We start from the raw sequence: 26,457 nt of genomic DNA, 5'->3' as shown, positions 1-26,457 counted from the left end.
TGTGCCTCCACTCCCATTCAGCCCCTGCCCCAGTCTGTCCTCTCCCACTAGCCCTTATGAGCCCCTGTCAGACCACCCCCAGCACCCATGCTGTCTGTCTCCCCATAGTCCCTGTCTCCTGACCTGACAGACACTGCGAAGAAGGCAGGCTCTTTCTCTTCCATAGCTAGCCAGGAGCTGCTGCTTTGGTCTATTGCCACAGTGCCCTCTGGTGGGGAAAAAGGTGGAACTGCAGCAACATTTCAGCAGAAGCTTTTTTCTGCTAAAACCATTAGAAACATGTGGCTCATTAATTATGCACATGCGGAGTAGCACAGGATTCCCCCAGAGTAAGATATGAATAAAGTTCTCAGGTCAGTTTCATAGCAGAGATGGCGAGCTGCTCATTTGTAAAAGTCCTTTTAGAATCAGTTCAATAGTTTAGTCCATGTGTAGAATTTGTTCAAATTCTTCCATGAGAATTTGTAAGGATAGTCCAGGGCACACCTGGAGACCTCAGACTTGTGACTTGAACCTCCCCTGACGAAGTTTGAGCAGATCTGAGATAAAAAGTTTCAGGCCCTAGAGTTCTTTTATAGTTTTCTAGCAGGCTACGGTAGCATCTTGACAGCAAACATCACAGCAGGCATTCTTGGATGAAGGATAGGCAATACCTATTGTTGCTTTGAAGTAAATCTCCATTCCTTAGTCACACACTAGTAACTAGCTGCATTCATTAGCATAAGGTAATTAACCATTCAAGCAGTTCATAGACAGTCTGTCTACCTTTCTCTTTGAAGTTTGTAGTAATGATATTAGTACACCGCAATTTTCCTCTAAATGTTAACATTCCTTTTTGATCTCTGAATCAATAGAATATAGTAACAACCAGAACAGAAGTTTATTATCTACAAGCTAATTAGATCACATTGATAAAGTTAACAGATATAGGTAAACACAGACAAATACAGTTAGTATCTACTTCTAATTCTCGGACAATATAGGTTTACATTTCAAAAAATTAAGGCTATTTCCACACTCCTGACCGACAAAAGTGCTAGTGTAGACAAAGCCTGCGTCTACTTAACATGGCTTTGATAACGATCTACAAGAAATAGCCCTGTTTACCATTTCAATACTCCTCTAATGTATTATTAAAGATTGATTTTGGGTCACTTAGCCTGCTGATTGCTTAACCCTCACTGGCTCAGTGTCACAGGGTAGCTTTCCTCTTTTTCATTTTGTGCCCATTACTTCCCTCTAGCTGCCCGCCTCAGGAGGGTGGCAGCACTGAAGGAACAGTGCTATCTCTTTCAATCTCTACATTTCTGTAGAAAGGCAGTGATCAAAACAGTAGGAATTTCTCTAAATCTCTTTGTACCTTCAAAGCCTCATAAAACAATCACGTCTCGATTTGTGTGAACAGTCAGAAATTGCTAAGATCACCTCGAAAACCAACAAGAAAAATCTCCAAGATTCCTTTCAAAGTGCTGGATGCTCCCGAGCTGCAGGATGACTTCTACCTGAACCTAGTGGACTGGTCTTCTCTCAATGTTCTCAGTGTTGGCCTCGGTACCTGTGTTTACCTATGGAGTGCTTGTACTAGCCAGGTAAGGCATGGCCCTTTCTTTGGTGCTATGGGAGAAAGTAAAATGGACTGCGGGTCAGTTGGATCAGCCTTTGTGTTTCATATTCTGCTGCAGTACCCTGGAATGTACCATCTGTGCGGTGCAATGTACTAGTGCTCTTAGTTCCAAATACCTAATCTGCTAGGCAACTAATCTCCTAGTATGCCTCTTTAGTCCTAATTTCCATCTCATTTCCTAATTTTCAAGGTGACCCGGTTGTGTGATCTGTCTGTGGAAGGCGATTCTGTGACATCAGTGGGCTGGTCAGAACGGGTCAGTATAATACTACCACACAGACCGTTAGGACATTCTTTTCAGAGATGCTGAGCAACCAAAGCTCCTGTTAACTTCAGTTGCATTTGTAAGAACTCAACATTTCAGAACATCTGATCCTCCGTATGTCACTAGAGACACTCCTTAGCTGATAGGAATACACGTCTCACGCTGGAGTGAGAACCACCTAGATTAAGTTCAGTGAGCAACACATGACCTCAGTCGAGATACCGAAGAGCATTTCTCTCTACTTTTTTGTTAAAGCCTATGATGTATGCATTTGAGGTGTGTTCCTCCAGACCCCCCACCCCCTCCAAAAAAAAAAAAAGCACCTTGCCTACATAGCAGGATAGCGGGGATGGACGTGGACTGGTCTGTGAGTGTAGAACTGCCTCCGACGTTGACCACAAATATCTGTCTGTGAGCGAGCCGTGCTCTTGTACTCCCTGTGCCACTGCTGCAGTGCAGCTCCCTGGCAGTGCTCTTAGAACGAGGTTACGGGCTACTGCTTGTTCTGGAGAGATGCTCTGCATGAACTCATGTGCTTAGTGTCTTTGCTCTAATTACTCTCCGTATTCCTATCATGCCAGTTTTGTCTTCCTCGTTCCAGGGAAGGCTTGGGGTAAAAGAGCCCAGCATCCTGCTAAAAAAGCCTTTTGTGAGGCAGAACCCCCAGGTGCTCTGTTTGATGTTCTGTGTAGTGCCATGAAATCCTGCCTGGCTGGTTGGTTGAGGCCAAAGTGATGTATCCCATTGCAAAGGAATTCAGCAACATCCCCCATCCTGTTTAAACCAATAGCTTGTGGACAGGTATTCGCTGTCCCTTTAGCAAGCACTCACATGGAGTTGAGTGGAAGACAAGGAGTCAAGACTGCCTCCTGGGTTCTGTTTCCAACTCTGCCAATAGCTTCACTGTATGATGTTGGGCAAGTCACTTAATGCATGTGCCTCAGTTTACCCTATCTGTTAAAACATGTTGGGGTCTGGGGGTGTGTAAAAAAGATGTAATTAGGTAATGATTATAAAAATCTTAGAGGGCCTTGGGAAAAAGGTGCTCTATAAAGAAGTGCCAATATTATCTATCTTTAAAAGGATCTATTGATACTTTTCAGTTTTCATTTCTACAGTAGATCTTCTTTTAATAGTTGTGTGTTGAAGATGCAATTTCTGCAATACCTTATTCAACTCATTGCTGATTAACAGATGGAGTTCCTTTGAGCAGGCCAGATCTTACAAGATGTGCAATCTCCAGAGATGATACTCCTCCCCCTCCCTTTGCCTTTTAGGGACTGAGGGCTGGTCTTCACTATGGGGAGATTGACACTGCTGCAATTGATGCAGCAGGGATCGATTTAGAGGGTCTAGCGAAGACCTGCTAAATCGACGGCAGAGCGCTCTCCAGTCGATCCCGGGAGTAAGGGAAGTCAACCGGAGAGCGTCTCCTGTCGACACAGCACAGTGAAGACACCGGGGTAAGTCGACCTAAGGTACATCAACTCCAGCTACATTATTCACATAGCTGGAGTAGCGTTACTTAGGTCAACTTACCCCTGTAGTGAAGACAAGCCCTCAGAATCTGTTGTGCGGCTCTTGGATCTCTTTGTACGTTTACTTACTGACTTTATTGATTGCAAGTTTTCTTTTTGTGTATTTAGGGGAACCTGGTAGCAGTTGGAACTCACAAGGGCTTTGTACAGATCTGGGACGCAGCTGCAGGGAAGAAATTATCCATGCTTGAGGGTCACACAGCCAGAGTGGGTAAGGAAGAACAGGAAGCAAGAGGGCTGAAGTTTACCATTTGAAAATGGCATTTGCTAACGTAGAAGAGGGATCCCTTAAGGCCATGTTAATAGTGCAGTATTGCTATCATTTATGATCCAAAAGGGAGTGTGGGAATGGTCACTCCACCCCCACACACCACTCCTTCCCCAAGCCTTCTATGAAATAGCTTTTTTTTGAGAGTCCTTTTAAATTGCACTGGGCTGTTCTTGGGGGTGGTGATACTATGAATCATCATCGCCACATACAGTTGTGGAGGGTGTTGTGTGATGAGGCATCCTAGGTGTGTCCTGTTAATGCACCTTGTTGAAACCAATGACATTCAGCCTTCCAGGCTGGCTGCTTGAGGATTCCAGTTCATCCTGCTTTTCAGGGACTAGCTTTTACAAGTAGGCAGTGTGAATTGGTGACCGTGTCAGGGGTTGGGAGTCGGGACACCTCATGAGTTCTGATGACCTCACGCAAGTTGTTACACCACTTGTGCCTCAGTTTACCCAGCTGTAAAGTGGGTGTAATATGAACTCCCATAGGGTTTGTGTATGTAAAAAGCTTTTTGATCTTCCAACAAAAGTTGCTCAAGACGAGATTTGTTTAGTCCTCCTCTGGTTATAGTGGCTTGATACTTACCCCCAGGAATCCTGCACTGACAGCTGCCTGGAATTCTCACTCTGTTCCTTTGCCTGCATTACAGGTGCTTTGGCATGGAATGCAGACCAGCTTTCTTCCGGCAGTCGGGACAGAATGATCCTTCAGAGAGACATCCGGACCCCCCCACTACAGTCTGAGCGACGGCTTCAGGGCCACAGGCAGGAGGTGTGTGGGCTGAAGTGGTCCACAGACCACCAACTCCTAGCGTCGGGTGGCAATGATAACAAGGTATAGTACTGATTGCTGTGGGTGTGGGCCTTGGCCTCATCTCTGAACCTGCACTCCCAATCTTAAAAGCTGCCTTCTTTCAAAGATATGTCAACTTTTAATTCCAGCCTTTCTGAAGATGCCTTTTTGTTACTAACGAGGCGATTGACAGACCATTCTCTTGCCCCCCCCCCCCCCCCGCCCCCACAAATTTGGCTAAACTAGACTATCCTACAACTTTCTAGTGTCCGTCTTAGGTAAAAATTAATAGGGCAGCTTAACTATGCTTTGTTGTTCCTAATGTGCTTGGGTATCTACACCTGTATGTTTGGCCTGAAGGGTGTTAGATTTCAGTGAAGCTGGTTTAAACAGTCTCCACTTAAACATGAAGTTAGGCAGTGTGCAGTGAAGGAAGTTTTCAGTTTTAAATAACTTAGTTGACACTGAAATTCCCTTCTGCGCGTTTGTTTTGTTTTAACAGGCACAGCTCAGGTTTGCTATTTACCAGAGAACAAAGAATGGTTACATAGGTACCAAGAACAATTCTGAGAGCACCTTGGGATAGATTCCTGCACAATTAACTCCCCAGATATTGGTGTGATGGAAGATAGTGTCCCAAGCTCTTGCAACTTCTACTCTCATTCACGGGGGGGGGGCAGATTTCCAAAAATTTTTATTATGGCTGGATTATTCACAAAGTCTATCATGTCAAGAGACCAGAGTTCAAGCACTGCACATAGCCCAAGTGACACGAGTTTGTAGAGCTTACTCTAGCCCCAAATTGCAAAAGGACCCCTGAGTTGAGCAGGTTTGGCTGTCCCTGAAGGAGAGGCCCCAGTACAGGAATCGCTAAAATGGAGGTGCATTGGCTGAGCCGTGCAGGGCAAGCTTCACCAGGCTGGGCTTTAGCTGGTGCTGTCTCCTCGGTTTGGGGAGCAGAGGTTGGAGTTGTGTTAATTAGTCTTGTTTCTTCTCTCCACCAGCTCCTTGTGTGGAATCACTCCAGCTTGAGTCCTGTCCAGCAATATACAGAGCACCTAGCAGCAGTGAAAGCTATTGCGTGGTCTCCACATCAGCATGGTCTGTTGGCCTCGGGTGGTGGGACAGCTGACCGCTGCATTCGGTTCTGGAACACTCTAACCGGGCAGCCCTTGCAGTGCATTGATACTGGGTCACAAGTGTGCAATCTGGCTTGGTCTAAACATGCCAATGAACTAGTAAGTTGAACCAGGGGGTTGGAGTCCTGCTGCTGAGCTTTCATGGATCAGGAACTGTCAGCACTGACTCTTTCTTGTAATTCTTGTGTCTTCCCCCTACAGGTGAGTACCCATGGATACTCGCAGAACCAGATTCTCGTCTGGAAATATCCCTCATTAACCCAAGTAGCAAAACTAACAGGGCATTCGTACAGAGTCTTATACCTGGTAAGCTATAACCCAGGGGTAGGCAACCTATGGCACGCGTGCCGAAGGCGGCACGCGAGCTGATTTTCAGTGGCACTCACACTGCCTGGGTCCTGGCCACCGGTCCAGGGAGCTTGGCATTTTAATTTAATTTTAAATGAAGTTTCTTAAACATTTTAAAAACCTTATTTACTTTACATACAATAGTTTAGTTATATATTATAGACTTATAGAAAGAGATCTTCTAAAAACGTTAAAATGTATTACTGGCACGCAAAACCTTAAATTAGAGTGAATAAATGAAGACTCGGCACACCACTTCTGAAAGGTTGCCGACCCCTGCTATAACCCATGCCCTTTGCTTAGTGATCTCCTATTGCTTCTGGTTCTGCTGCGACTGGGCTGTGCACGGAGACAGAACCCAAACTGGCTAGTACCGGGATCCCCTGGTTCCTAGCTATCCAGGGTTTGGTCAGTGAAACAAACAAGACTAAGCATCACTACACTCAACAGGAGCATTGGGATCTGGCTGTCCCTGCTTGCTGACACTGGCGTGAGGATTCTTCTGCACCATGTGACAAAAAGTGACACAAATTAACCTTTGGACAAGCCCCAGGTTGTCAGACTCCAACTCCTCTCACTTCTGAGGAGCACAGCTACCTGGTACAGCAAACCGAGCTCAAGGGAAATTTGTAAAAGCCGAAAGTTTCTTCAGAGTTAGAAAGTTTTTAATCCTCCCCCTTATTCCACCTGCTGTTTTTCCTCTTCATGGTTGTGCATTAAAACATCCAGTCCTGTTTTAATCCAGTTCCATCTCTTGATCGCTGCGTCGCTTATCTGGTGGGGAAGCTTCCGCACAGAATGGGATCAGCTGAGCCTGTCTCATACTGTTCTAGACACTGTGGCTAGTTCATTTGTTAACAATGTGTAGGGTGATGTTGGCATCTTAACAGCTTACTTCTGGCTTTATAAAGAGAGGTGCGATTCCAGAGATAATGTGAAGGACCCTTATGTATCTGTAGCAGCATAAACTAAGACTTGTTTCCAAAATTCTGCATCTTACCTGTGGCAGTGGTGACAAGGCAGCTGGGCCTGGTTTACCTCCATTATAGAGAAGGTGAAGGGAATTGAACATTTGTATTCTGCTGGGGGGGAGGCCTCCATTTTAAACTACCATTTAGCAACATTGGAACATGTATTTTGAAGCCTGCTTGTGCTTTTGTTTTCTCTCTTGCCTTAGGCAATGTCTCCTGATGGGGAGGCCATAGTTACAGGAGCAGGAGATGAAACCCTGAGGTTCTGGAATGTCTTCAGCAAAACCCGCTCAACAAAGGTAAACTCGCTCGTGTATGTGGATAGTTAGTTCCTCTTTCTGCGGCAGGCGCTGCCCAGTGCGGGAGAGGCCTCTAGGAGGGAGGCTGTGGATCTTCTATCCAGCTCTAGTCACTTGCTGTGTGACCTTGGACAGTCACTTCACTGCTTTTGTATTCCTCCACTTACCTATGTGTACAATGATCATACACCCAATACTTCTCTCTTAGCAGCTGGGGGGATTGAGTCTTGATCAAAGGCTAAGGGGTTTGTGATCCTCACTTGAAAGTAGTGGTTTATGAGGCTTTCTCTGTGCACAGAATAAGTAAAGTAACTAGTACAACTAAAGGCCATCGGTCTCCATTTAAGGCTGGGTGTCGCATTCTTAAGATTGAACCATTGGTAGTTACGCTGGTGCCATGCCACACCACACCACTCGTTTTAAGTAGCAGTGGTGTAGGGTGTCCACCTTTGCCTGTTCCTTCCTAGCATTTTAATACACTGTTGCGGTGTCATTTGTATACATATTCTTCAGTTCTGGCACAATGGCTTTAGGAGACAGGATCAAACTCCCTTAAGTCCCTGAGAACTGTCACCATTCTAGAGTTGACTTCACAGTAGGGGTCAGCAAAAAGTTTCTGCGGGGCTCTTTTTGAAAAGTAGTCTCAAGGCATCTTGAGCAGATGTGGAGAGACAGCAGAGGTGGCCAGGAACCAAGATATCATGCGGAGGGACCACGGAGAGACAGAGACCAGCTGTTAATGGATTGATTGGCAGTCTCTTCATCTGGTTTCTGGTGGCTCTACTGTAGGACATACGCAGCAGTCCCTGTTTCACAGAAACTTGTACTGCAAAACTAGCCCATACCATCTTCTGCCATGCTCACACTCCCCATGGACCCCGTATACATGCATGGGCACAGGAAGGTTGATCTCTGACCAACATCAAACTCTGGGATGCTTATGAAGCTTTGCCCTTTAATGTCACGCAAGCCCCAGACCATTTCCATAGGCATGGTTTGCTTCGAGCCCTGGCTTCATGGCAGAAATGAATGTGTGTGGGATAGGGCTGAGGGAGTGTGAAGCGGTCTGCGCTCAACTCATTTTCTCAGTGAATATTTAGAGTGGGGATCTTGGGTTCAAAACTTTTCTCTTCATTTTTTTTCAGGAGTCTGTGTCTGTTCTGAATCTCTTCACCAGGATACGGTAAACCCCGTACTTACACACCAGGAGACCCCGGTACAAAGTGCCAGGAGAAAACCACAAACTTGGCGTGCATGGACCCTCTCACTATCAACCAGAAGAGGGGAAGGGGAGTGCCAGTGGGTTTGGAGGATGGACTTTCAAGATTCTTCTTAAATACATGATTGCGAACCATATTGGACAGTATTTGGGGTGGGGCTGGGAGGGTGATGCAACTATCAAAGGGTTAAGAATTCATTCTTCATAAAGGGGAACAGGTGCAAGAGGGAAAAACTAAAGTATCTAATTTTATATATTGGGTAGAACTTGTGTGATATGGACCATGATAAGGAAGACTAGGCCAAGGGCATCCCAACTGCTGCTTTGTAACCTCTGTGAGAGATGAGTGGATTTGTTTGTGAGGAGGGGTTTGGAATGCTGCTCTGGGTTCTTCATCATTCTCTGATTTGACACACTTCTTCGGAAGCCAGAGTTAGCCGGACTTGATCAAATTTTACTGGTGGGAGAGGACAAAAGTTAGAGCTGGGAAGAAGCCTCTCGCATGTAGAATGGGTATTGTTTGCTTGGGACTAATATTCCAAGTAGAAAAAAGGAGAACTGCTTATTTTCCTCAGACACACAGTTTTCTCTTCCGTTTAAAACTGTGACTAATATTTGACATGGACATTCACCTAAGAGTTTAATTTTCAGCACACTTAGTATCTGGCTAAAATAATGGAGCTGAGAATTTTTTTAAAAGATTTTAACAGCAGCTGCCTCTTCTGAAGGAAAGATTACTGCACAATCCAAAGAGATGATTATTTTTTTTAAAGAATTATTGATATTACACATTCAAAGCTGGTCTAAGACTTTTAGTTTAATGGGGAAACAATGGCTTTTTTTAAAGACCCAGGAGTATTTATTTAGAGCTTTATGCTGTGCCAATTATTGCAGACTGATTGCTGCAGTGTCTTTATGAGGACAAAAGCAGTTGAGATGGATTTAGAAAGAAAGACTCTTGTGGATCGGTTTTCAAAGACAAAGGTTCTTTAAGATTGTTGCCGGTCTTCCACATGGGACGGAAGAAACATCATGTGTTTGTAAGTTGTGTGCAAGGTATTTTAGGCAAGGGCGAAGTGTTGCTTTTTTTTTTTTTTAAACTTCAATTAGGTCCGAGCCAGAGGCCCATTTTTAAGTTTCAGGAAGAGAGAGATCCTGCCAGTTTGTTGGAATAATGCAGTGAGGTGTGATGCTAAGCACTTGTGTGTGTGTGTGTGTGTCTTGCTTTTAATTTAAAGAGAAGCTGTTACGCTTGCAGCAGCAAGTTCCGGTCTACTTTGTACATGTGCCAATGCTCGCCTGCTGTGCAGCTGGCCCCTCGCCTCCTTTTGTAAAATGTTTGGATGTAAGTTCTGTCTCTTCTCTTGGCTATTGTGTATATAGACCTTGTCCTGTTGTACATAGTGTGTAGGCAGATACCTTCTTGCGAAACCAGCCTGCCCAGGTTGGGGGGGAGGAGGGGGGAGGGAAGGTGTGGGAGACAGCTGCTTCTCTAGAGCAGCAGCGACCCCTTTAGAAAGGGCAAATTTCAGGTAGCAAGTCTGGCAAAGAGAATTGCTATGAACTGTGATTCCATTTCACTACAGCCTTGACCAAGTGTGCCATTTACAGCTAACGCGTGGATGTTGGTCTCTGGGTACTAGGAGTGCTTCTCAACATGGTGTTCCGTAGCAACGCTGACGGCATTGGAGCTCTTGAAGCCAAAAATGGGACCTGAATAGTCCCGCCGCCCCCTTCCCACGCTCCTCCAAAAAACCATTTCAGCACAGATCTGCTTTACTCTGGTTCTCTCCACAAAATTCCAAGGCACTTTAAACATGGTCTGCAATGGTCTCCTGTCCATGTTTGGCATCCTGATCCGTCACCTCACTAAAGCACTGAGGAATTGGTAACCTGTCAGATCATTAAGTCAGGCAAGCATGTCTGAATTAAAGGCATCACTTGTAGTGAAACATGGTCTGTAACGGGTGCCTGTTCCACCCCCTGGGGCAATTATGATGGAGAAAGGACCAGAGGAAAGTAATGCATGTCTTAAGTCAGAGACTGGAAGGAGGAGGAATATGGCTGCAAGTTACTTCTGTGGCTTAGTTTCTCATTTGCGATCTGTGCTTTGGGATAACTGTTCCCCAGTCCCCTAGCTCAATGTCCAAACCACCCACAAAACATTTTCCTCCTGGAGAAAAATCTGTAAATGGAGGGAAACAAGGAAACCATCCCTGAAAGGGGAGTAAATTTGGCTCTGCTCAAGTTGTGTAAGTGTCCACCTAATGAGGAGGAAAACGCGGAAAGTGTCTTGTGCGGAAGAAAGGTGGAAAGTCTGATGGTGTGTGCAGGGATGGCTGGGGGCCGGGAAGGAGCGGTACAGGCTAGGTTGTGCAGTGGTCCTGGTAACTATCCTGACAGTAATCCCCTCTGCCCGCCCCAATACCACACACTGGAGAGGAGCAAGCTTTCCTGTTTGTCAGGCGTGTGATCAGCCTAGGCGTGTGCGCCCTACATCAGAGAGCCACCCTTGCTGAGACAACTGGTAAAAGGAACATTCGAACTCAGGGTAAGACAAGCTTTGCTTTTTCTTGGGGAGGGTTTGCTTTGGAAAGGAGAGGGGAGCAGGCAGTCCTCTTCCTTTAGGCCTGCAGTGTTGGGTTTGGTTTTGAAGTAATCCCCAGAGTGGAGGGAGGAAATACCACAGAGAAATCTAGACGCTCTGGAGTCTGTGCTGCAGTTATGCATGGGAGCTTTCTTGTGTGTCGCACTGAAATCTCAAGCAGAGAATTGCATTCGGCAGAGCTCTCAGTCAAGAGGGAGCATCCTTCTATACACTCAGTTTGTCATTCTCTGCTTCTAACAGCATTATTTCTGTCGCACTGTTTCAGAACGATCCCGTTCCTAATCCTCCCTCTGCTCGGAAGGCTGGGCAGGACAGGTTACTTTGTGTTCCTACTGTTCTGCTTAGCAGGGATGAGTAGTTGATTCCCGATCCCATAGCTGGTTTATGGTTGAGTGTATTGGCTACCTGGCTGGAGGGGCGGTGGGAGAGCAATGTTAAAAACCGTCTTTAGTGGATATAAAAAAAATACCAGCACAAATTCCTTGTTTCCTGTGCAGTTGCCAAAGGAGGTAGTTTGCTGGGGCTAGTGGAGTGTCCTCAAAAGGTATCTTTCGGGGGGGAGGGGGTGCTGGGGGTGTTTGTGTCTAGAATCTCATGTATGCAACTCGTGTGAAGCGATTGGCTGTCTGGAGTGTGCTCAATAGTATTGTAAATGGAAAAAGAAAAACTTGCGTACACTTATTTCAATGTGTGAACCATAACATTTCTGACTTGTACAGTTCAGGCAGTTTGCAAGGTCTCCCCAGAGTTTATGCAGGTAAATTCTAAGAACTTGTGGCATTGTTACATATAAAGCATCATATGGTGGGGGGGGGAAAAATAGAGAGACCATTGTAACTTTTCATGTAAAGCAATGTAACTGGCATTAAATACATTGTGAATTTAAGCCTGGTGTCACTTTGTTTAAAGCTTCACATGAAACTCGTGAGTGATGTGCTTTAAAGTGCTGTGTGGATCCTGTGCTCAAGTACATGAGCGTGCCCTTCGCCCACACAGCCGCGTTGACTTCACTGGGGCGAGGGTCTGATTTGGAGAAGCAGGGCCAGAGGGAAAGTGACTGTGTAAATATGAAGCTCCAGGTCACTTTTCAAACTGTTCTATTCCAAACCATTTTCATTAGTTTACAAATCAAGTGATGTTTCATCCTCTTCCCCCCCCCCCCAAAAAAAACCCCACCCCAAACAAATAACAAAAGGACCTCCCAATGCTGTGATCTGAAAATCCGGCTAAGGATTCTGGAGCTGGCTGACAGTTTTTAATGATGTGCAAACCAGGATAGAATCTGTCTTGCTCCATTCCCTTCTCCCATGGCTGTGATGGCTTCTATTGCCCTAATCAGATTTCTCAGAGCATTGGGTTTGATTGAGCCAGTAAAGCCAGCTGATGCAAGTTACGTGGAGGGAACTGGTATGTTGACTAGCCTGCCAGTCTTAGTCTCTTGTTCTTACTGTGAATGCTCTTACGCATGTAGACCTGGGACCCATCCATTTAGCATTTGTCAGCACTGTTAAGCAGATACAAACCTTGCCTCTCCGATCTGACAGCTAACTACACTGCTAATGAACTGGACTCTTATTGTACAGACTTATACAAATCCCAGATTGTTGGCTATCGCTGAAGATTAAACCCGTTTCTCACAAAAGCATGGCTTTGGGATGCTAGAACAGAACATGAGACGTTATCGTCCCAGCCACTAAATGAGTGGCTGGGACAGCGGAAGCTGTTTTACTGACTAAATGATGTCAGTAATGATACCCTGAACGTTGCCTGGGCCACTCCTTCCACTGGACGCACTTCTGGCCTGGTGACTTCTGGCTCCCATGTTTTATTCTCCTGGAGAATCTACAGCAGGGGTCAGAGGCTAAAGACGCAGGATGGGTCATGTCTGTTCTTCTCTCCTCCCCCCTCCCCTAAATCATCTTAAACAGCAACACGTTTTTGAATAAAAAATGGGGGCCAGGATGGCAAGGAGCATGTTCTGCAATTGGATCCCTGAGTGTGTGTCACGGACTCACAGACCGTGCCCACTCTTGGCCCCGTGCGGTCCGTGGGGGGTGCCCCTTTCAGTGAGACAGCCCTTCTCAGGGGTCCGCTCTCTCTCGGGGTCAGGCCCCTCCACCTCCTGGAGCCGCACCTCTCGGAGCCCTAGCACACCTGTTTCTCGCTGTGGGCCACCTCAGGGAGTCCACTCGCTCTGGACCCCCCGGGCCTCCACCCCTAAAGGGGTTGATGCCACCCTGTTCTCTAGACCGGAGTGACTCTCAGCCAGCATAAAACAGGAGGATTTATTGAGAGTTGAACACAGCACAGGAAACTCTCAGGGCCTCAGGCCTGGCCTCCCTCAGCCCAGCACATCCCAGTCTCTCTGCATCCAGGTGGGCTCTGCCTGCTCCCCTCCCAGAGCCCGGAGACCCCCTGCTCCCAGTTGGGCATCTGAGATTACCGGCCCCAGGCCCCACCTCTGTCCATTGTCTTCTCTCCAGGTAAACGGTCGTAAACCGGGGCCTCCTCTCCTCGCTTCTGTCCTCTGGCTGGAACCGGCTGGTTAGGTCACTAGGTCCTCACTCTGCAGCCCATTGTCCGCCCACTGGCCAGAACCGGCTGCGTCTCCTCAGCTGGGCCTCCGGGTCGCCAGGTCACCGGTCGCTTGTGTATCCATCCTCCCGGCCATCGGCTGGGTCCCCAAATCCTTTCTCCGGTCCTCTGTAAAACACACTCCCTCTCCTCTCACCTTGTTAAACCAGTAATACCCAGGGAAACTGAGTCCCACCCCCTCCGCATGCAAACCATTGAAACTCCACAGAAAACAAGAAAACCCCCCACTTCGTCACAGTGTGCATCCCCAAGCACCATGTCTATTGGAAGGTGTGCTGGGGCCAGCCCTTGGGCCTGATTGAGCTCCTGCAATTGCCTGTGATCTCCGTAGAGCGGGGTAGTCAATTCTTTTTTGTCAAGGTCCAAATTTCTTGGTCAAGATGTAGTCAAGTTCTGGACTCCCAGAGAAACACAAGTGCCCCTGTTCAACACATACAATTCTGTGAAATATACCCAGGGCCTATATTGCTTATATTTTTACTGCATTAAGTGTAAAATAAAATCAAACCACTGTATAACCTAAAAATAACCTCCAAGAAAGATGTAATTTAGCTGAGACTTTGAGAAAGTACTTAAATAAAATGTCAAACATGCAAATATTAGCATTAAAAACTCTTTCAGACAACTGTTTCAAGTTTTGAATGAGTTTTGTCAAATACAATTATTGTAATGTAGGCATATCTACATATAGATAAACATATTCAAAACTTTTCAGGCCTTTTGTGGTTTATTTAACACAAGTATCAGAGTTTTATTTGAAAGAAAATAACACTTAGTACACATGAACTCTTTATCTTTTATGATTCAGGTCTTTCCAATAACAAATACACACCCACCTACATGTTTATTAAGCAAAAGAATAATGAATTACTGCAAAATCCCTGTTAAAACTGTAGTATCACTACTGAAAATGTAATTTTATACGGCAACACACATTTAAAATGAAATAGGTGTGAATAATGTATAACGACTCCAGTGCTCGCCAGCAGTGGGAAAAGTGGTAGGTCCTCTGCTGGCCAAGGGCCTTGAAGTTTGGAGTGAGTTCAGTCCAGGCACAACGGAGGTGACTGCACAGATGATGATCAGTCAGAACAGAGCGATTACGAGATTTAATGTTGTTCAGTGTCGCGAATGCGACTCACACACACGTGCCAAACATAGCCAGAATGGTAAATGCCACCTTCCTCGAGTGTGGATACGTGGAGTCCAGCACAAGGGTTGTCCAGAAAGTTTCAGATGTAGTTTCAGTGTGCTGCATCTTAATCACGTCATCCACTTGTAAATCAGTAAGTTCCAGCTGTAGTTCTGCTTTTTCAAATCTGGAAAGGATGCTTTTGCTTGATCACACCAAATACCATTTGCTTGTACCGCAAATGGGTTCCTTACACACAGGACGATGTCTTTTAACATTTTCAAATTCTTGGAATCTCAGCTGGAAGTTTTGAAGAAGCCTGGCCAGAGATGATGCCATCTGATTCACATCTGCAGTGTCCCGGCAGCTTAGCAACATTGGGAAATGCAGCATCTCCCCAGTTGTCTGAGATTGGCAGCTTTCTGAAGGTGACAACACTGTCTTTCTTCTCTGTAAAAAGGGTTTCAGCTGTAGGAACCATACACTGCTTAATAATGTCCACATCTGTCAAAGGGTTTTGCCGTTACCCCCACACACCTCAATGAAGTTTCAGTTGCCTTTTCCCGAGCACAAGTAGCCTTTGAAATAATATTTGTGCTCTGAAAAAATGCATCCTTTAATGAAGCAATCTTGTCTCATCTTAAATGGGAAGTCAGTGGGTATTTGTGGTCAAAATCCACGTGCTTTGTTTTGTAGTGTCATTTGATGCACCTGGTTTTAACACCAGCCAGTCTCTGTACAAATTAAACACACTGGTCGACCCTTTGGGGGTTGTGGGAAAATAAAACCGTCAGCGTCAGTCCCCTCTGCTTTAAATGAACAGTTTTCAGTGTCAACTTTCCTTTTTTTGCTGCCATTTTTAAACACGGTGCCGTTACACATCCTCGAAAGCACCGGTGGTGGGATTCCCTTGGGTCCCCTTTGCTCCTCCTGCAGTTCTTGGGGCTCTTCACTGCTCTGAAGCCGCGATTCCCAGCGGGGCCGAAGGGGTGCAGGGAGGAAGAGGAGAAGAGGGAGAGGCACAGGAGCCCTCTCCTTGGCCCAAGCGTAGAGGGAAGGGAAGAGCAGAGCTGCTGCAAGCCACTGAACTCTTTCCTCCTGTAAAAATGGCACCTGTGAGGGACGAGGCGGAGGGCACCGCCTGCTTCCTGCAGCAGCCCCGGATAGCAGCAAGGGAACAAACAGACACTCAGAAGAGGTTTCTCCAAGACAGACAGGAAATGTGCAGCCTCAGACATTTTAATTGCAGGGTCTGTAACCCAGGGGTGCCATTTTAGATTTTGATTGGGGCGGTGGGTAGCATTCCAGGGGCTGCTTGGCTGTCAGCCCGAGGCAGCCGGACTCCCGCTGTCAGGCCTTAAATTCAGGTGCACGGATTGGAGCTGGATGAATGTTTGGGAACCCCCCTGTGTCTCCTGCCGGGCTGAAGCGCAAGTCCCTGAGAGCCTCCAGTGGGGCTGAAGCCTGGAGTCCTACACGCTTCCAGTAGGGCTGCCCCCGGTCACAGCGCGCCTCAGGCTGGCCCCTGTCACAGCGCGCCTCAGGCTGGCCCCTGTCACAGCGCGCCTCAGGCTGGCCCCCGGTCACAGCGCGCCTCAGGCTGGCCCCTGTCACAGCGCACCTCAGGCTGGCCTGCAGTCCCAGTGTGTTTCCCGGCGCGGCTGAAGTCCCCACATGCCTCAGGCGGGACTGGAGGCCTGAGTCCTGCCGGGGCTGAAGTTCCAAGTCCCAGTGCGCCTCCCATGGGGCTGCAGCCCCGTGGGAAGTGCGCCTGGACTTGGGGCTTCAGCCGCCAGGAATCCGAGCTGCAGCCCTGTGGGAAGCACCTCTGGACTGACGCACCCTTGCAGGGCTGAAGCCCTGAGCCCCCGTGAGCCCTGCGGTCCGCTGAAAAGGCTCTCGCAGTCTGGATTTGAACCGCGGGCCACCTATTGACTACCCCCATGCAGGCAGCTGGAGCAGTCTCCGCAAAAGTCACACACAGCATTCATGCAAAACAGTAAGACTCACATAGACTCTCATACAACATAACAAGGGAAAATCCCCACTTCATCACACCTTGTCTCACTAAACAATCGTAATCTATGCAGCTGTGTGCACTAAGATAGGGACAACCAAATCCTCATGCTTCATGACATAAACAGATCACAGGGGTCAGGAAGGAATCGTTTTCCCATAGGTCAGGGGTAGGCAACCTATGGCACGTGTGCCGAACGCGGTACGCGAGCTGATTTTCAGTGGCACTCACACTGCCCAGGTCCTGGCCACCGGTCCGGGGGGCTCTGCATTTTAATTTCATTTTAAATGAAGCTTCTTAAACATTTTAAAAACCTTATTTACTTTACATACAATAGTTTAGTTCTATATTCTAGACTTATAGAAAGAGACCTTTTAAAAACCTTAAAATGTATGACTGGCACGTGAAACCTTAAATCAGAGTGACTCAATGAAGACTCGGCCCAGCACTTCTGAAAGGTGGCTGACCCCTGCCATAGGTGCTACTGGGCACACCAGGCAAGGCACTGTGTGTAGACGGGCCGTTGTCTCCCTTTGAAGGAAGAAGTGCAGATTTCCGTTTGCCCGTTGAGAGCGCTAGAATGCCCTTTGTGGCGGAGGGAGGTTTGAAATGGCTGGCTAAAGCGGCAGAGCTAAAGGAGGTTTCAGCTTCCCTTGTGAGTTGGTAACTGGCTCAAATACTTTGTGCTCACAAGGCAGAATTTAGGGAGCTGATTGCTGTTGGAGTCCCCTGTACCTCACTTTTCTCCTGTGCACTATCTCTGGTGGGCGCGATGCCATACTGGGCGTCCTGTCTAGGTGGGTGGGGTGCTGCCGGGAGGCTTCTCTGCTGGAGGTAGAATCTGGACATTGGGGTGAAAACTGAATTCCCTGCAGCCGGGCCAGAAGTGTACATGTTGGGGGTGGGAACTGAGCGAGTCGAACTGACAAGGGTCTGGCAGCCCAGGCTGGGGCGGCTGGAGTGCTGCTTGTAGCGAGGGAGTGGTGACAAAGCAGCCAGCGAGGGTCTCGGCGCTGGTGGTTGCTGCTGCCACATGCTGCGACCCTTTTCACGGGGTGGGTGGGTGTTAAAGCAGATTCCGGCCAGATCAGATCCTAGGGCACCCTGCCTCGTTGTACTGCAAGGACATATTGAGAGGAGCCAGAAGAAAACCTTCCCGTTCCCCCGGGGGCGATGGTCCTGTATCCTGCTGCCCTAAGCCTGCCACTCCCTGCCCTGGGAGACAGAGTCTAGCTGCTTCCTGCTTTGCCAGCCAGCCTGCCTGGTTGCTAGGGGATGGTTGCCAGGCTTTGTGTTGGGCAACAGTAGCCCAGGAGGATGACTGGCAGCGGCAGTGAGCTGGCAGCAGCCCGGGCAGGGGCGGCGTGGCCTGGAGGAGGCGGGCACGGAGGGCATGGATTTGGAGGCAGACCGACCATACGTCCCTCAGGGGACTCTGGAGACAGACTTCCCCACCCCGTTGTACAGGTGAGAGGCTCACTAGCGTCCGCCTGCAGGTCTCTGGCTCTTCTAATACCCGGAATCCCTCGCCGGCTGGGGGCAGCGAGAAGCGGGGCTGGGAGCCAGGCCCTCCTGAGTCCCAATCCCAGCTCTGTCACTACGCCTCGCTGGGCCTCAGTTTCCCCGGTGGTAGAGTGGGGATGATGGTCTGCTCCCAGAATGCCATGGGGGGGGGGTTGTGCCAGGCAGCCGAGGTGGTGGCCAAGAGGGAACAGAAATACCTCTTCAGCGGGGATGGGAAGCAACCCTGAAACCAACCCCTCACTGCCGGCTGTTCTCCTTCATTACCAGGTTCTCAAGGGACCCCCTGCCCCCAGTCCATGTAAATCTCAGGCTCCTGCATGTTGCGTGTGGCTGGCAGGCAGCCTTTGCCGCCTTTAGACAGCAATTGGTTACTCGCTAGCATGTGCGTGTGTGTTCTGACCCCTGGGTGAACCAAGGATACACGTGTGTGTGTATGTGTGTGTTCTGACCCCTGGGTGAAGCAAGGATACACGTGTGTGTGTGTGTGTGTGTGCACATGCGTGTTCTGACCCCTGGCTGAGCCCATGTGGGTGTCCTAGGGATCCCCCATTCTCCACTGTGGGGAACAGCTTTCTCTGAGCTCCTACCCCAGCTCGCTGAGGCCTGACCCCAGCAGCCTGGCTCCGAGCTCAGCCGCCATGCCCGAGGCGTGCGCTCCCTGGAGCAGGAGCCAGGTTGGCCCCACGTGTCTCCTCCCTGTCCCGCCGGCCGTGCAATCCCTCCTTCGGCGGGAGCTAGGGCAGTGACGGCTCCTTTCCCCCGCAGTGACGAGTACCTCACGCTGCGCGGGCCCCGCAACGCCCCCGTCCTGAAGCAGGCCGTGCGCTGGAAGTGCACCCCCATGGGCCGAGACGCCATCCCCCAGACCTGGTACACGGGGCTGACCAACAGCGACAACCGAGACGTCTGGTACACACTCACCAGCGGCCTGAGCCGCGAGGCCTACCACCGCTGGGCCCGCTCCCTTGCCGAGAGGGAGCGGAAGACCTTGCCCCCTGGTAAGGAGGTGGGGCTGGGAGTGGGGGCCACGTGCGGAGACGGAGAGCACCGGTGTACGGAACTTGAAACCCGCCCTCCGTCTCTTGTCCTGCACCATGCCCGTCTGCAGAGCGAGACCGTTCCCAGAGCCGGTCGGCACAGGGGGACCCAAGAGCCCCTAAACCCTGCCGCTGCTATTGCCGCTGCGCCATGTCCGCTTGCAGCCCGCGGGAGCCCCTTGCAAACCCCTGCGCTGCCTGCACAGGGCGACAAGCTGCTGCCAAAATGCCTCCCCTGGGGCAGGGCACCAGCCGCCTCTTTCCAAAACTCATCCTGTTGATACCAACAGCTGGCTCCTGGCATCGCCCAGACCGGTTCTGGGGAAGGCCTTGCTCTGCAGATGGGCCCGGGCTGAGCAAGGACAGGCGAGTTTTCCCACAATACATGGGACAGCTCAGTGCAGGGCCGAGAACCGTGGGGGTGACCCCAGCGTTCCTAGCACCTTGCCCGGGGGAATGCAGCACCAGTGAGGACACAGTAACTGGGGGCGAATGTGCAGGGTGGCTGCTCACGTCTGGGTCTTGCGCTGTGGCAGGAATCCTGGGTTCCATCCTAGCTCTGCCCCCAACTCGCTGTGTGACCTGTGGGGCCGTCACCTAACCACTCTGCTTTCTGCTCTCTGACGCTCATTGGTGCTGCATTCCCTGAGGCATCGGGCTACTGAGCTCAGCTTGCTGGCTGGCTACTCATCTGTATTGTCCTTAAGACACGTTTGTAGGATGCTGGGAAATAGAACATCGACTAATCGTCCTTTTCAAAAATCTCTGCTGAGGCTTGTGGCGGCCTCGTATTCTGTGTGTCCAGCCCCTAGCGCACAGAAACTGCAGTCACGGACCAGGACTCCAATGGCATGGCAACAAAACCTTGCAGCAGTGAGTCTCCGAGTCCAGGGCTTCAAACTCGGCCTCGTGCTCCGGGGCTGGAAACAGCTGTACAGACGCTCCCGTTTGCCTTCTGAGACCCACTCCTGCGCTGGGTCCCGGAGCTGGAGCGGGAACGTCTGCACAGCTGTTTCCAGCCGGGGAGCGCAAACCCTGGGGAAACAGGGCTGTAGCCCTGGCCTCTTACACTCACTGCCGGGGGGCAGGGGTCTTGCAGTGTAGACGTGCCCCAAGGCACTTTGCTAATTAAAAAAACTACTAAGAATGTGACTAAGACGTGCTGAAAGAAACCTGACCGATTACCTTGCAGATTCTCCTCCTTTTGTTTGGCTAGATACGTGTTAAACACGTGATTGGAGCAGCCATTTAATAATAGCCCCAACCAATGCCCTAAAAGCTACTGGGGCCTACTGCCTGCTGCCCTGTGTCTGCACAACACCAGCTGCAGGGCAATGGTGCATCAGCCCAGTTCTGCGCTCGCTCTGCCCTGGCGTGAGTGCTGATGGGGTCAGACGGGGGAATCACGTCTGTCGTTTTATAGGCCCTGGGAGTCTCATCTCTCCAATGAATGCGGAGGTGATGTGGATCCAATGCAAATTCATGGCATGGGGCGTCTTTCCGTGCCAGGCTCCTTTAGGGAGGGAGCCGAGTGTGGCAATGTCAATCTGCCTAGATGATGAGTTTTTAGTCAGTGTGTGTTATCCTAATGCCTGGGACCCCACCGTGCTGGGCGCTGGGCAAACACAGACCAAGGAGACGCTCCCTGCCCTGAAAAGCTGACTGGCCAAGACGAGACAATGGCTGGATACAGGCCGCCATGTGAGCCCATGGAAACACGGCGCTGATCAGCACGACCAGCGGCCTAATCGCTGTCAGGCTTTCTGTAAAGGAACTTCTTGAGCTGACCTTGATTCCCAGGCAGGGCCGATGGGACCCCCTCTAACCGTGCGTGTACGCGGGTGCCTGGCTAGCTGGCCCTCGGGGGAGCCGGGGCAGGGATTGCACCAGAGCTGCTGTAGTCAAGGCCAGGGGAAACGCAGGATTTCCACAGGGGCAGCGTCAAGGCCGTGCCGTATGCAAGTGACGCTGCAGGCAGTGGTCGGGGGAGGGAGGTCCAGGGCCGAGGGTGCTCCAAGGCTATGGGAAGTGGGAGCGAGGCTCTGATGTTCCGCATGAGTCACGCACCCGTCGCTGCTTCTGCGCATCTGCCCCTTGTGGGAACGTGCCAGGGCCCTCGGGGGCATGTCGGGGACTCAGGGCCGTGCTGCACCCTGGGCACTCGGGGTTGGTATGATGCACCAACAGTCCAGCAGGGGGAGCTCCCGTTCTTTGCACAGCAGCTGGTAGGACCCGGACAGCTGTGGCAGGAGCTTTGGCACCTGTTTTGGAGGTGGCGAAGGAGCTCTCCTCTGGACTGCAGGGGGAGGCCCCGGGGCCGGTCACCACGGATCAGGGCGTTAGGCAAGTCAGCCTGGACGGCGCCACGCTGACTGGGTGTGATGCAAAATTGCATCAGCTGGGCCTGAGTTTCTGCAATGCAGGGGCTGAGAACTCCCTCTGCCCCCATGCCCTGGCTGCTGCTTCGCCCACGCCCCGCACAGAGCCCCGCTCCTCCCTCTTCGGGGAACGCCGGCTCAGGGCCCGGCTGCGGCTTCGCCCACGCCCCGCACAGAGCCCCGCTCCTCCCTCTTCGGGGAACGCCGGCTCAGCTTTGAAATCTCTTGCGCTTCACGTGAGGTTGCGAGACACAACGTCGCTCGCTTGTGACCTCCTGGGAAAATCTCGGTTGGGGCTGAAATTGTCTGTGCCAGGCCCTGACCCCCAGGTGACGCTTTGGGGAAATCAGTTTTCAAGTACCTGACAAGCTGAGGCGGTGGGGGGAGGGGGCAGGGAAATGTATTTTCTAGGCGTTTAAACCCAGTCTTTTGCACATGGGTTTGACTGAGGTGTAAAATGTCACACTTGGCTAACCAGCCAGTGGAACCCCTTGCCACAAGACATGAACGCGGCCCGGAGTTTACACGGTTACAAGAACAGGCTCAGAGCTGTGGTTATTAAAAAGGGCCAGAGTTGTGTTAAGCAGGCTGGTAAATAGTTATAAGGCAGGTGAAGCGGCAGGTTTCAAGGCATTAGCCCCTGGCTAACGGGCTGAGCTCAGCAGGAGCGTTCCCTGCTATGAAGATTACTCCCACACTGTCTGTCACGGGTGCTGGAGCACGCCTGGAGCACGCCTGGAGCACGCCTGGCATCTCCTCGATCCGCGCCTGGCTGGGCTCCCTCCCCGGTGACTCTGCTGTGCTTGTTTTGCTCCAACAGCCTATGCCCAGCACCTGCGGGAGGGATCGTGGTTTGACCCAGTGGTCCCTGCCCAGTACTTGGAGCCCAGCACCAGGTGGGGGGCCTTCCTGTGGAAAGACAAACCCGTCCTAGGGAAGGAGTATGGTAAGAGCTTGTGGCTTTGATCTCGAGGGCTGGGGGAGTGAGTGGGCAGAGCAGGTCACTGACTCTGACCCCGGAGGGACCTTTTGCTGCTTCTGAGTCTCCTCCCTCTCCCCCCCTCGCCATGTCCCCCCCCCCCACACACACACACACGCAGGGGGCCCGGAGGCAGTGTGCTGGGGGACTCCTGGCGCGAGACCTTGGGCAAATCGGGGCAGGGCTAGTGATCCGGCCCCTCCTTTGCCGGGTGCCCTGGGGGGCTGGGGGCGAGTCTCATGCCATTAGCCTGAGAACATGTTTGTAAAGGGGGAGGTGGGTTCAGGTGCAGCCTGGCCAACCTGGCCTGTCCCCCCCGGCCTCTCACACGTGGGGCACATCCCTTCTCCTGTCCCCCAGCCGCGGAGCAGGGACAAGACCCGCAGCATCCCGAGCGCCCTGGGGAAGGTGTGTGAAGGGGCCAGCAGTGTTAAACCAGGGGCGAGGTCTGGCTGGGCAGGCCCCTGGGTCTCCTGGCTGCTCTCAACGTGGTTCTCAGAGTCTCTCCCCTGTCCCCCACTCACCTGCTCTCTCCTCCCCTCCAGTTGTCAACCGTAACCGCGCCAGCAGTGAGCTGAAGGGCCACGCTGGCTACGTCCCCTGCCTGGCCGCCCACACGCCCGCCTTCACCACCAGGGACTTCCGCACCTGGACGCTCTTCAGCCACCAGCCGTCCACCAACCAGTAAACGCTGCTGTGCCGCAGGCTGCCTCCGTCGGGCTGGGGGGAGGGAGGCGAGCGGGGTTGGGGGGAGGTGAGCGGGGCTGGGTCGCCCCCAGTGGCCCGAGTTGCTGGGCTGCCAGGGGCTCCTGGATGTCCTGCTGCAAGGAGCCTGGCTCTGGGCCCGTGGCTGGCTGGAGTTGTGGCCAGCGGCCCTGGGTACCCGCGGCAGGCCTGTGTAGGCTGAGCAGGCCCTTCCCACCCATGCGCCTGCCTCAGCCGCTGTGCCGCCCCCAGCGGGCTCCCCCCCGGGGAACACACAGCCTTGCCCGGCTGCCTTCCCAGCTCTGCCCAACCCCTGCCCCTCGGTCGAGCCCTGGGGCCGGAGTGGGCAGCAGCCAGAGGAGTTAACAGCCCCCCCAGCCGTTCATTTCTGCCCGGGCAGGCACTGGCGCTGCGCATGGGCAGGGGGCTCCTGGCAGGCTGTGCACCCAGCAGCCCCTCGGCTCCATGCCCCTCAGCTCGCTCCTTGGTGTGATGCTCCCTGCCCAGACTCCCGTCTCTCCTGCGCTGGCCTGGCCTGGAGCTGCCTGGCTGGGCCCCGGTGCCCCTTGACATGCACTTACTGGGGGTCCTCTAGGGCTCACCCACCGCCCCGAGTCCGCCCTTCCCCTGGCAGCAGAACCTGCTCTGGGCTCCTCCCCACACTGGCCCCCCAGGGTTCGCTGCTCTGTTCTGCCTCGGCGGCACCACTGCTGCCCTGAGCTGGCCGTGCCCGGGGCAGGGCCCACCCAGCATCTCGCCACTGCTTTGTTCCCGCTGCCGGCAGCCCCAGGGGCTGGCAGCCGTTCTGCGCCAGCAGCTTCCTGAGACCATCTCCCAGGCCCTAGGACTCTCCTGCCTGGGCAACTGGGCTTACCTGGCCCTATCCCCACCCCCCATCTCTCCAGGACCCACTCGCTCACCAGCACCCCAGAGACTCATAGAATATCAGGATTGGAGGGGACCTCAGGAGGTCATCTAGTCCCACCCCTCGCTCAAAGCAGGACCAATCCCCAGACAGATTTTTGCCCCAGATCCCTAAGTGGCCCCCTCAAGGATTGAGCTCACAACCCTGGGTTCAGTAGGCCAATGCTCAAACCCCTGAGCTATCCCTCTCCCAGTGTCCAAGCTCCCCAGTACCTGGCTCTGATGGGTCCAGGCTGGAGGGTCCTGCTGCAGGGCGGGGGATAGTAGGGACTCAAGTGGCCCCCTCCACCCCCACCCAGTGGGACCCCTCTGTCCCGGGCTCCCAGCGCCCCCTGCAGGACTAGAGCTTTGCCGCAGACACATGAGCTGGAGCTGGAGTGCGGGGCTGGCTTGTCTTTATTAATAACAGAACCCAGCCCTTTACCCCAGCCCCTCCCCTGGCACCACCTGAGCGCTGGCCTGCAGCACCAGGCACTGGAGGAAGGGCCTGTGCCAAGCCGAATGGAGAGCAGGGGAGGGGCCGGCTGGTCCGGCCCATGGGCACAGGGCGCGAGGCCGAGCTGGATTCTCACCCTAGCCTGGGGCGGTTGGCGCCAGTGGGTTGGTTCGGGCCCTTGTTCTGCTCTAGGCGCCGGCTGGGCACCGGGGCGCTGGGCTTGGTTCCTGAACGAATGGGGCGGGGGCCGTACCCAGTGGTTCAGTGCTATGACACGGACCCCCAGCCCCCTGCCTGTAACTGACCAGAACCCGCGGCCCAAGCTCTACCACGGTCCTCCCAACAGCTGCAGGGGACCCGCAACCCCCTAGGGGACCTAGCAGCCCCATCTCCCGCAGGTGGGACAGAGGTGAATTCCAGGTCTGGCTGGGGCCCCTGGAGGCTGACAGCAGCTGCCTCCCACAGCAGCCCGTGCCCGGAGGGAGCCCTGTCTCCCCAGGAGGGGCCCTGAGCACGCGCGAGCCCAGGGTGTCTCAGGCCTTGGCTACACTGGCGCTGTACAGCGCAGCAACTTGCTGCGCTCAGGGGTGTGAAAACGCCCCCCCCCGCCCCCGAGCGCAGCGAGTGCAGCGCTGTAAAGTGCCAGTGTGATCAGCGCCTGCAGCGCTGCACGCTCGCTCGCAGCGCTGCAAGCTACTCCCCTTGGAGAGGTGGAGTACATACAGCGCTGCCAGAGAGCTCTCGCAGCGCTGGTGGCACGACTACACTCGCGCTTCACAGCGCTGCCGCGGCTGGATATTCTCACGCTCTCCAGTGGCCAAGGGCCCCCGGCGGAAGCCGAAAACGCCCATTTCCTTTTTGGCACAAGGACCGAGTCCATCGAGGTTTTGCTGCCTCAGCTGAAGGTTGCATGAAAGTTGCTTGCTCCGGGCAGTCAGGCCCTGCGTCCGTTACAGCTGAGGTTGCAAACCCTGCAGTTGGGCAGGAATCAGTTGCACCAGGGCTTGTGCAGGTTCCCAAGGGGAAGCTGGTGCGCTATTGAACCCAGCACAGGGGGGCTTTAAGGCACACGGTTTAAGTGCCCGACCGCTCAGAAGGAGACGTTCAACTTGTCCTCTGCATCAGCACCAGCACTGCTGTGTCTGCATTTCATCCGCGAGGAGTTGTTCCTGGTCCAGGCCTTGTCGGTTCATTTCCCTCCCCTGGTCTCCTTAAAAATCAGCCCCAGCTCTGCTGAGGGCAAGACCCAGCTCAGGATGAGGGGGAGAGCCGTGGGATTCCAGCCCATTTGGCAGGGGTGGCATCTGCCAGCCACAAGCCTGGTCCTTCGGGCACGAGGCTCCGGTGCTGAGTGCAGCCTGACTCCTCCCTGGTTTCAGGTCGTCTTGTATCTTTACATAAACAAGAGAAAACTGGTTAAGCAAATGAGTGGGGCAAATTACTGCAGCTGCGGGGGGCAGCAGCAGCGTGAGAAGACAGGCTGGCTCAGGGGTCCAGGGCTGGGCACCTGGCATGGGTTCAGCCCCTCCCCTGTAAATGGAATCCCCCCCCCCAGTTCCTGGGGGGCCAAGATGTGAAGCCGCAGCTGACTCCCCCCTGCAGGGGGTGGTAACGCCGCCTTTCGTCCAGCTAACAAAGCCCCCGGCTGGTGTG

The 26,457-nt window shown here is 52.3% G+C and overlaps 2 protein-coding genes across 4 annotated transcripts in view; both read left to right on the top strand.

Annotated features, from left to right (window-relative positions):
* FZR1 (fizzy and cell division cycle 20 related 1) overlaps positions 1-8,462 on the top strand; it is a 30,524-nt gene extending 22,062 nt beyond the window's left edge. For all 3 annotated transcript variants that reach the window (XM_065421987.1, XM_065421986.1, XM_065421988.1), the window contains 8 exons: positions 1,406-1,589; positions 1,815-1,880; positions 3,536-3,638; positions 4,351-4,535; positions 5,498-5,731; positions 5,834-5,938; positions 7,158-7,250; positions 8,396-8,462. In XM_065421987.1, coding sequence (XP_065278059.1) covers positions 1,406-1,589; positions 1,815-1,880; positions 3,536-3,638; positions 4,351-4,535; positions 5,498-5,731; positions 5,834-5,938; positions 7,158-7,250; positions 8,396-8,437 — 1,012 coding nt within the window. In that variant the 3' untranslated portion in view covers positions 8,438-8,462. The remainder of the gene's footprint in view (positions 1-1,405; positions 1,590-1,814; positions 1,881-3,535; positions 3,639-4,350; positions 4,536-5,497; positions 5,732-5,833; positions 5,939-7,157; positions 7,251-8,395) is intronic.
* Positions 8,463-18,214: 9,752 nt separating this feature from the next.
* TEKTIP1 (tektin bundle interacting protein 1) lies at positions 18,215-23,427 on the top strand. The gene is made up of 4 exons (XM_065421927.1): positions 18,215-18,288; positions 19,111-19,343; positions 22,581-22,706; positions 23,285-23,427. Exons 1-4 carry the CDS (start codon positions 18,215-18,217, stop codon positions 23,425-23,427), a joined length of 576 nt encoding a protein of 191 aa, XP_065277999.1.
* Positions 23,428-26,457: the final 3,030 nt, after the last annotated feature.

This window comes from Emys orbicularis, chromosome 24 (assembly GCF_028017835.1).
Source record: "Emys orbicularis isolate rEmyOrb1 chromosome 24, rEmyOrb1.hap1, whole genome shotgun sequence".
NCBI lineage: Eukaryota > Metazoa > Chordata > Testudines > Emydidae > Emys > Emys orbicularis.
The sequence above is the reverse complement of the archived record's forward strand: the minus strand, read 5'-3'. Positions and strand labels throughout refer to the sequence as shown.

What these genes read in the sequence shown, in the direction of transcription:
- TEKTIP1 (XM_065421927.1), top strand. Translation starts at nt 18,215, where the DNA reads ATGGATTTGGAGGCAGACCGACCATACGTCCCTCAGGGGACTCTGGAG. An exon ending in TTCCCCACCCCGTTGTACAG is followed by an intron (nt 18,289 to 19,110) that starts GTGAGAGGCTCA and finishes TTTCCCCCGCAG; the next exon opens with TGACGAGTACCTCACGCTGC. An exon ending in GCGGAAGACCTTGCCCCCTG is followed by an intron (nt 19,344 to 22,580) that starts GTAAGGAGGTGG and finishes TTGCTCCAACAG; the next exon opens with CCTATGCCCAGCACCTGCGG.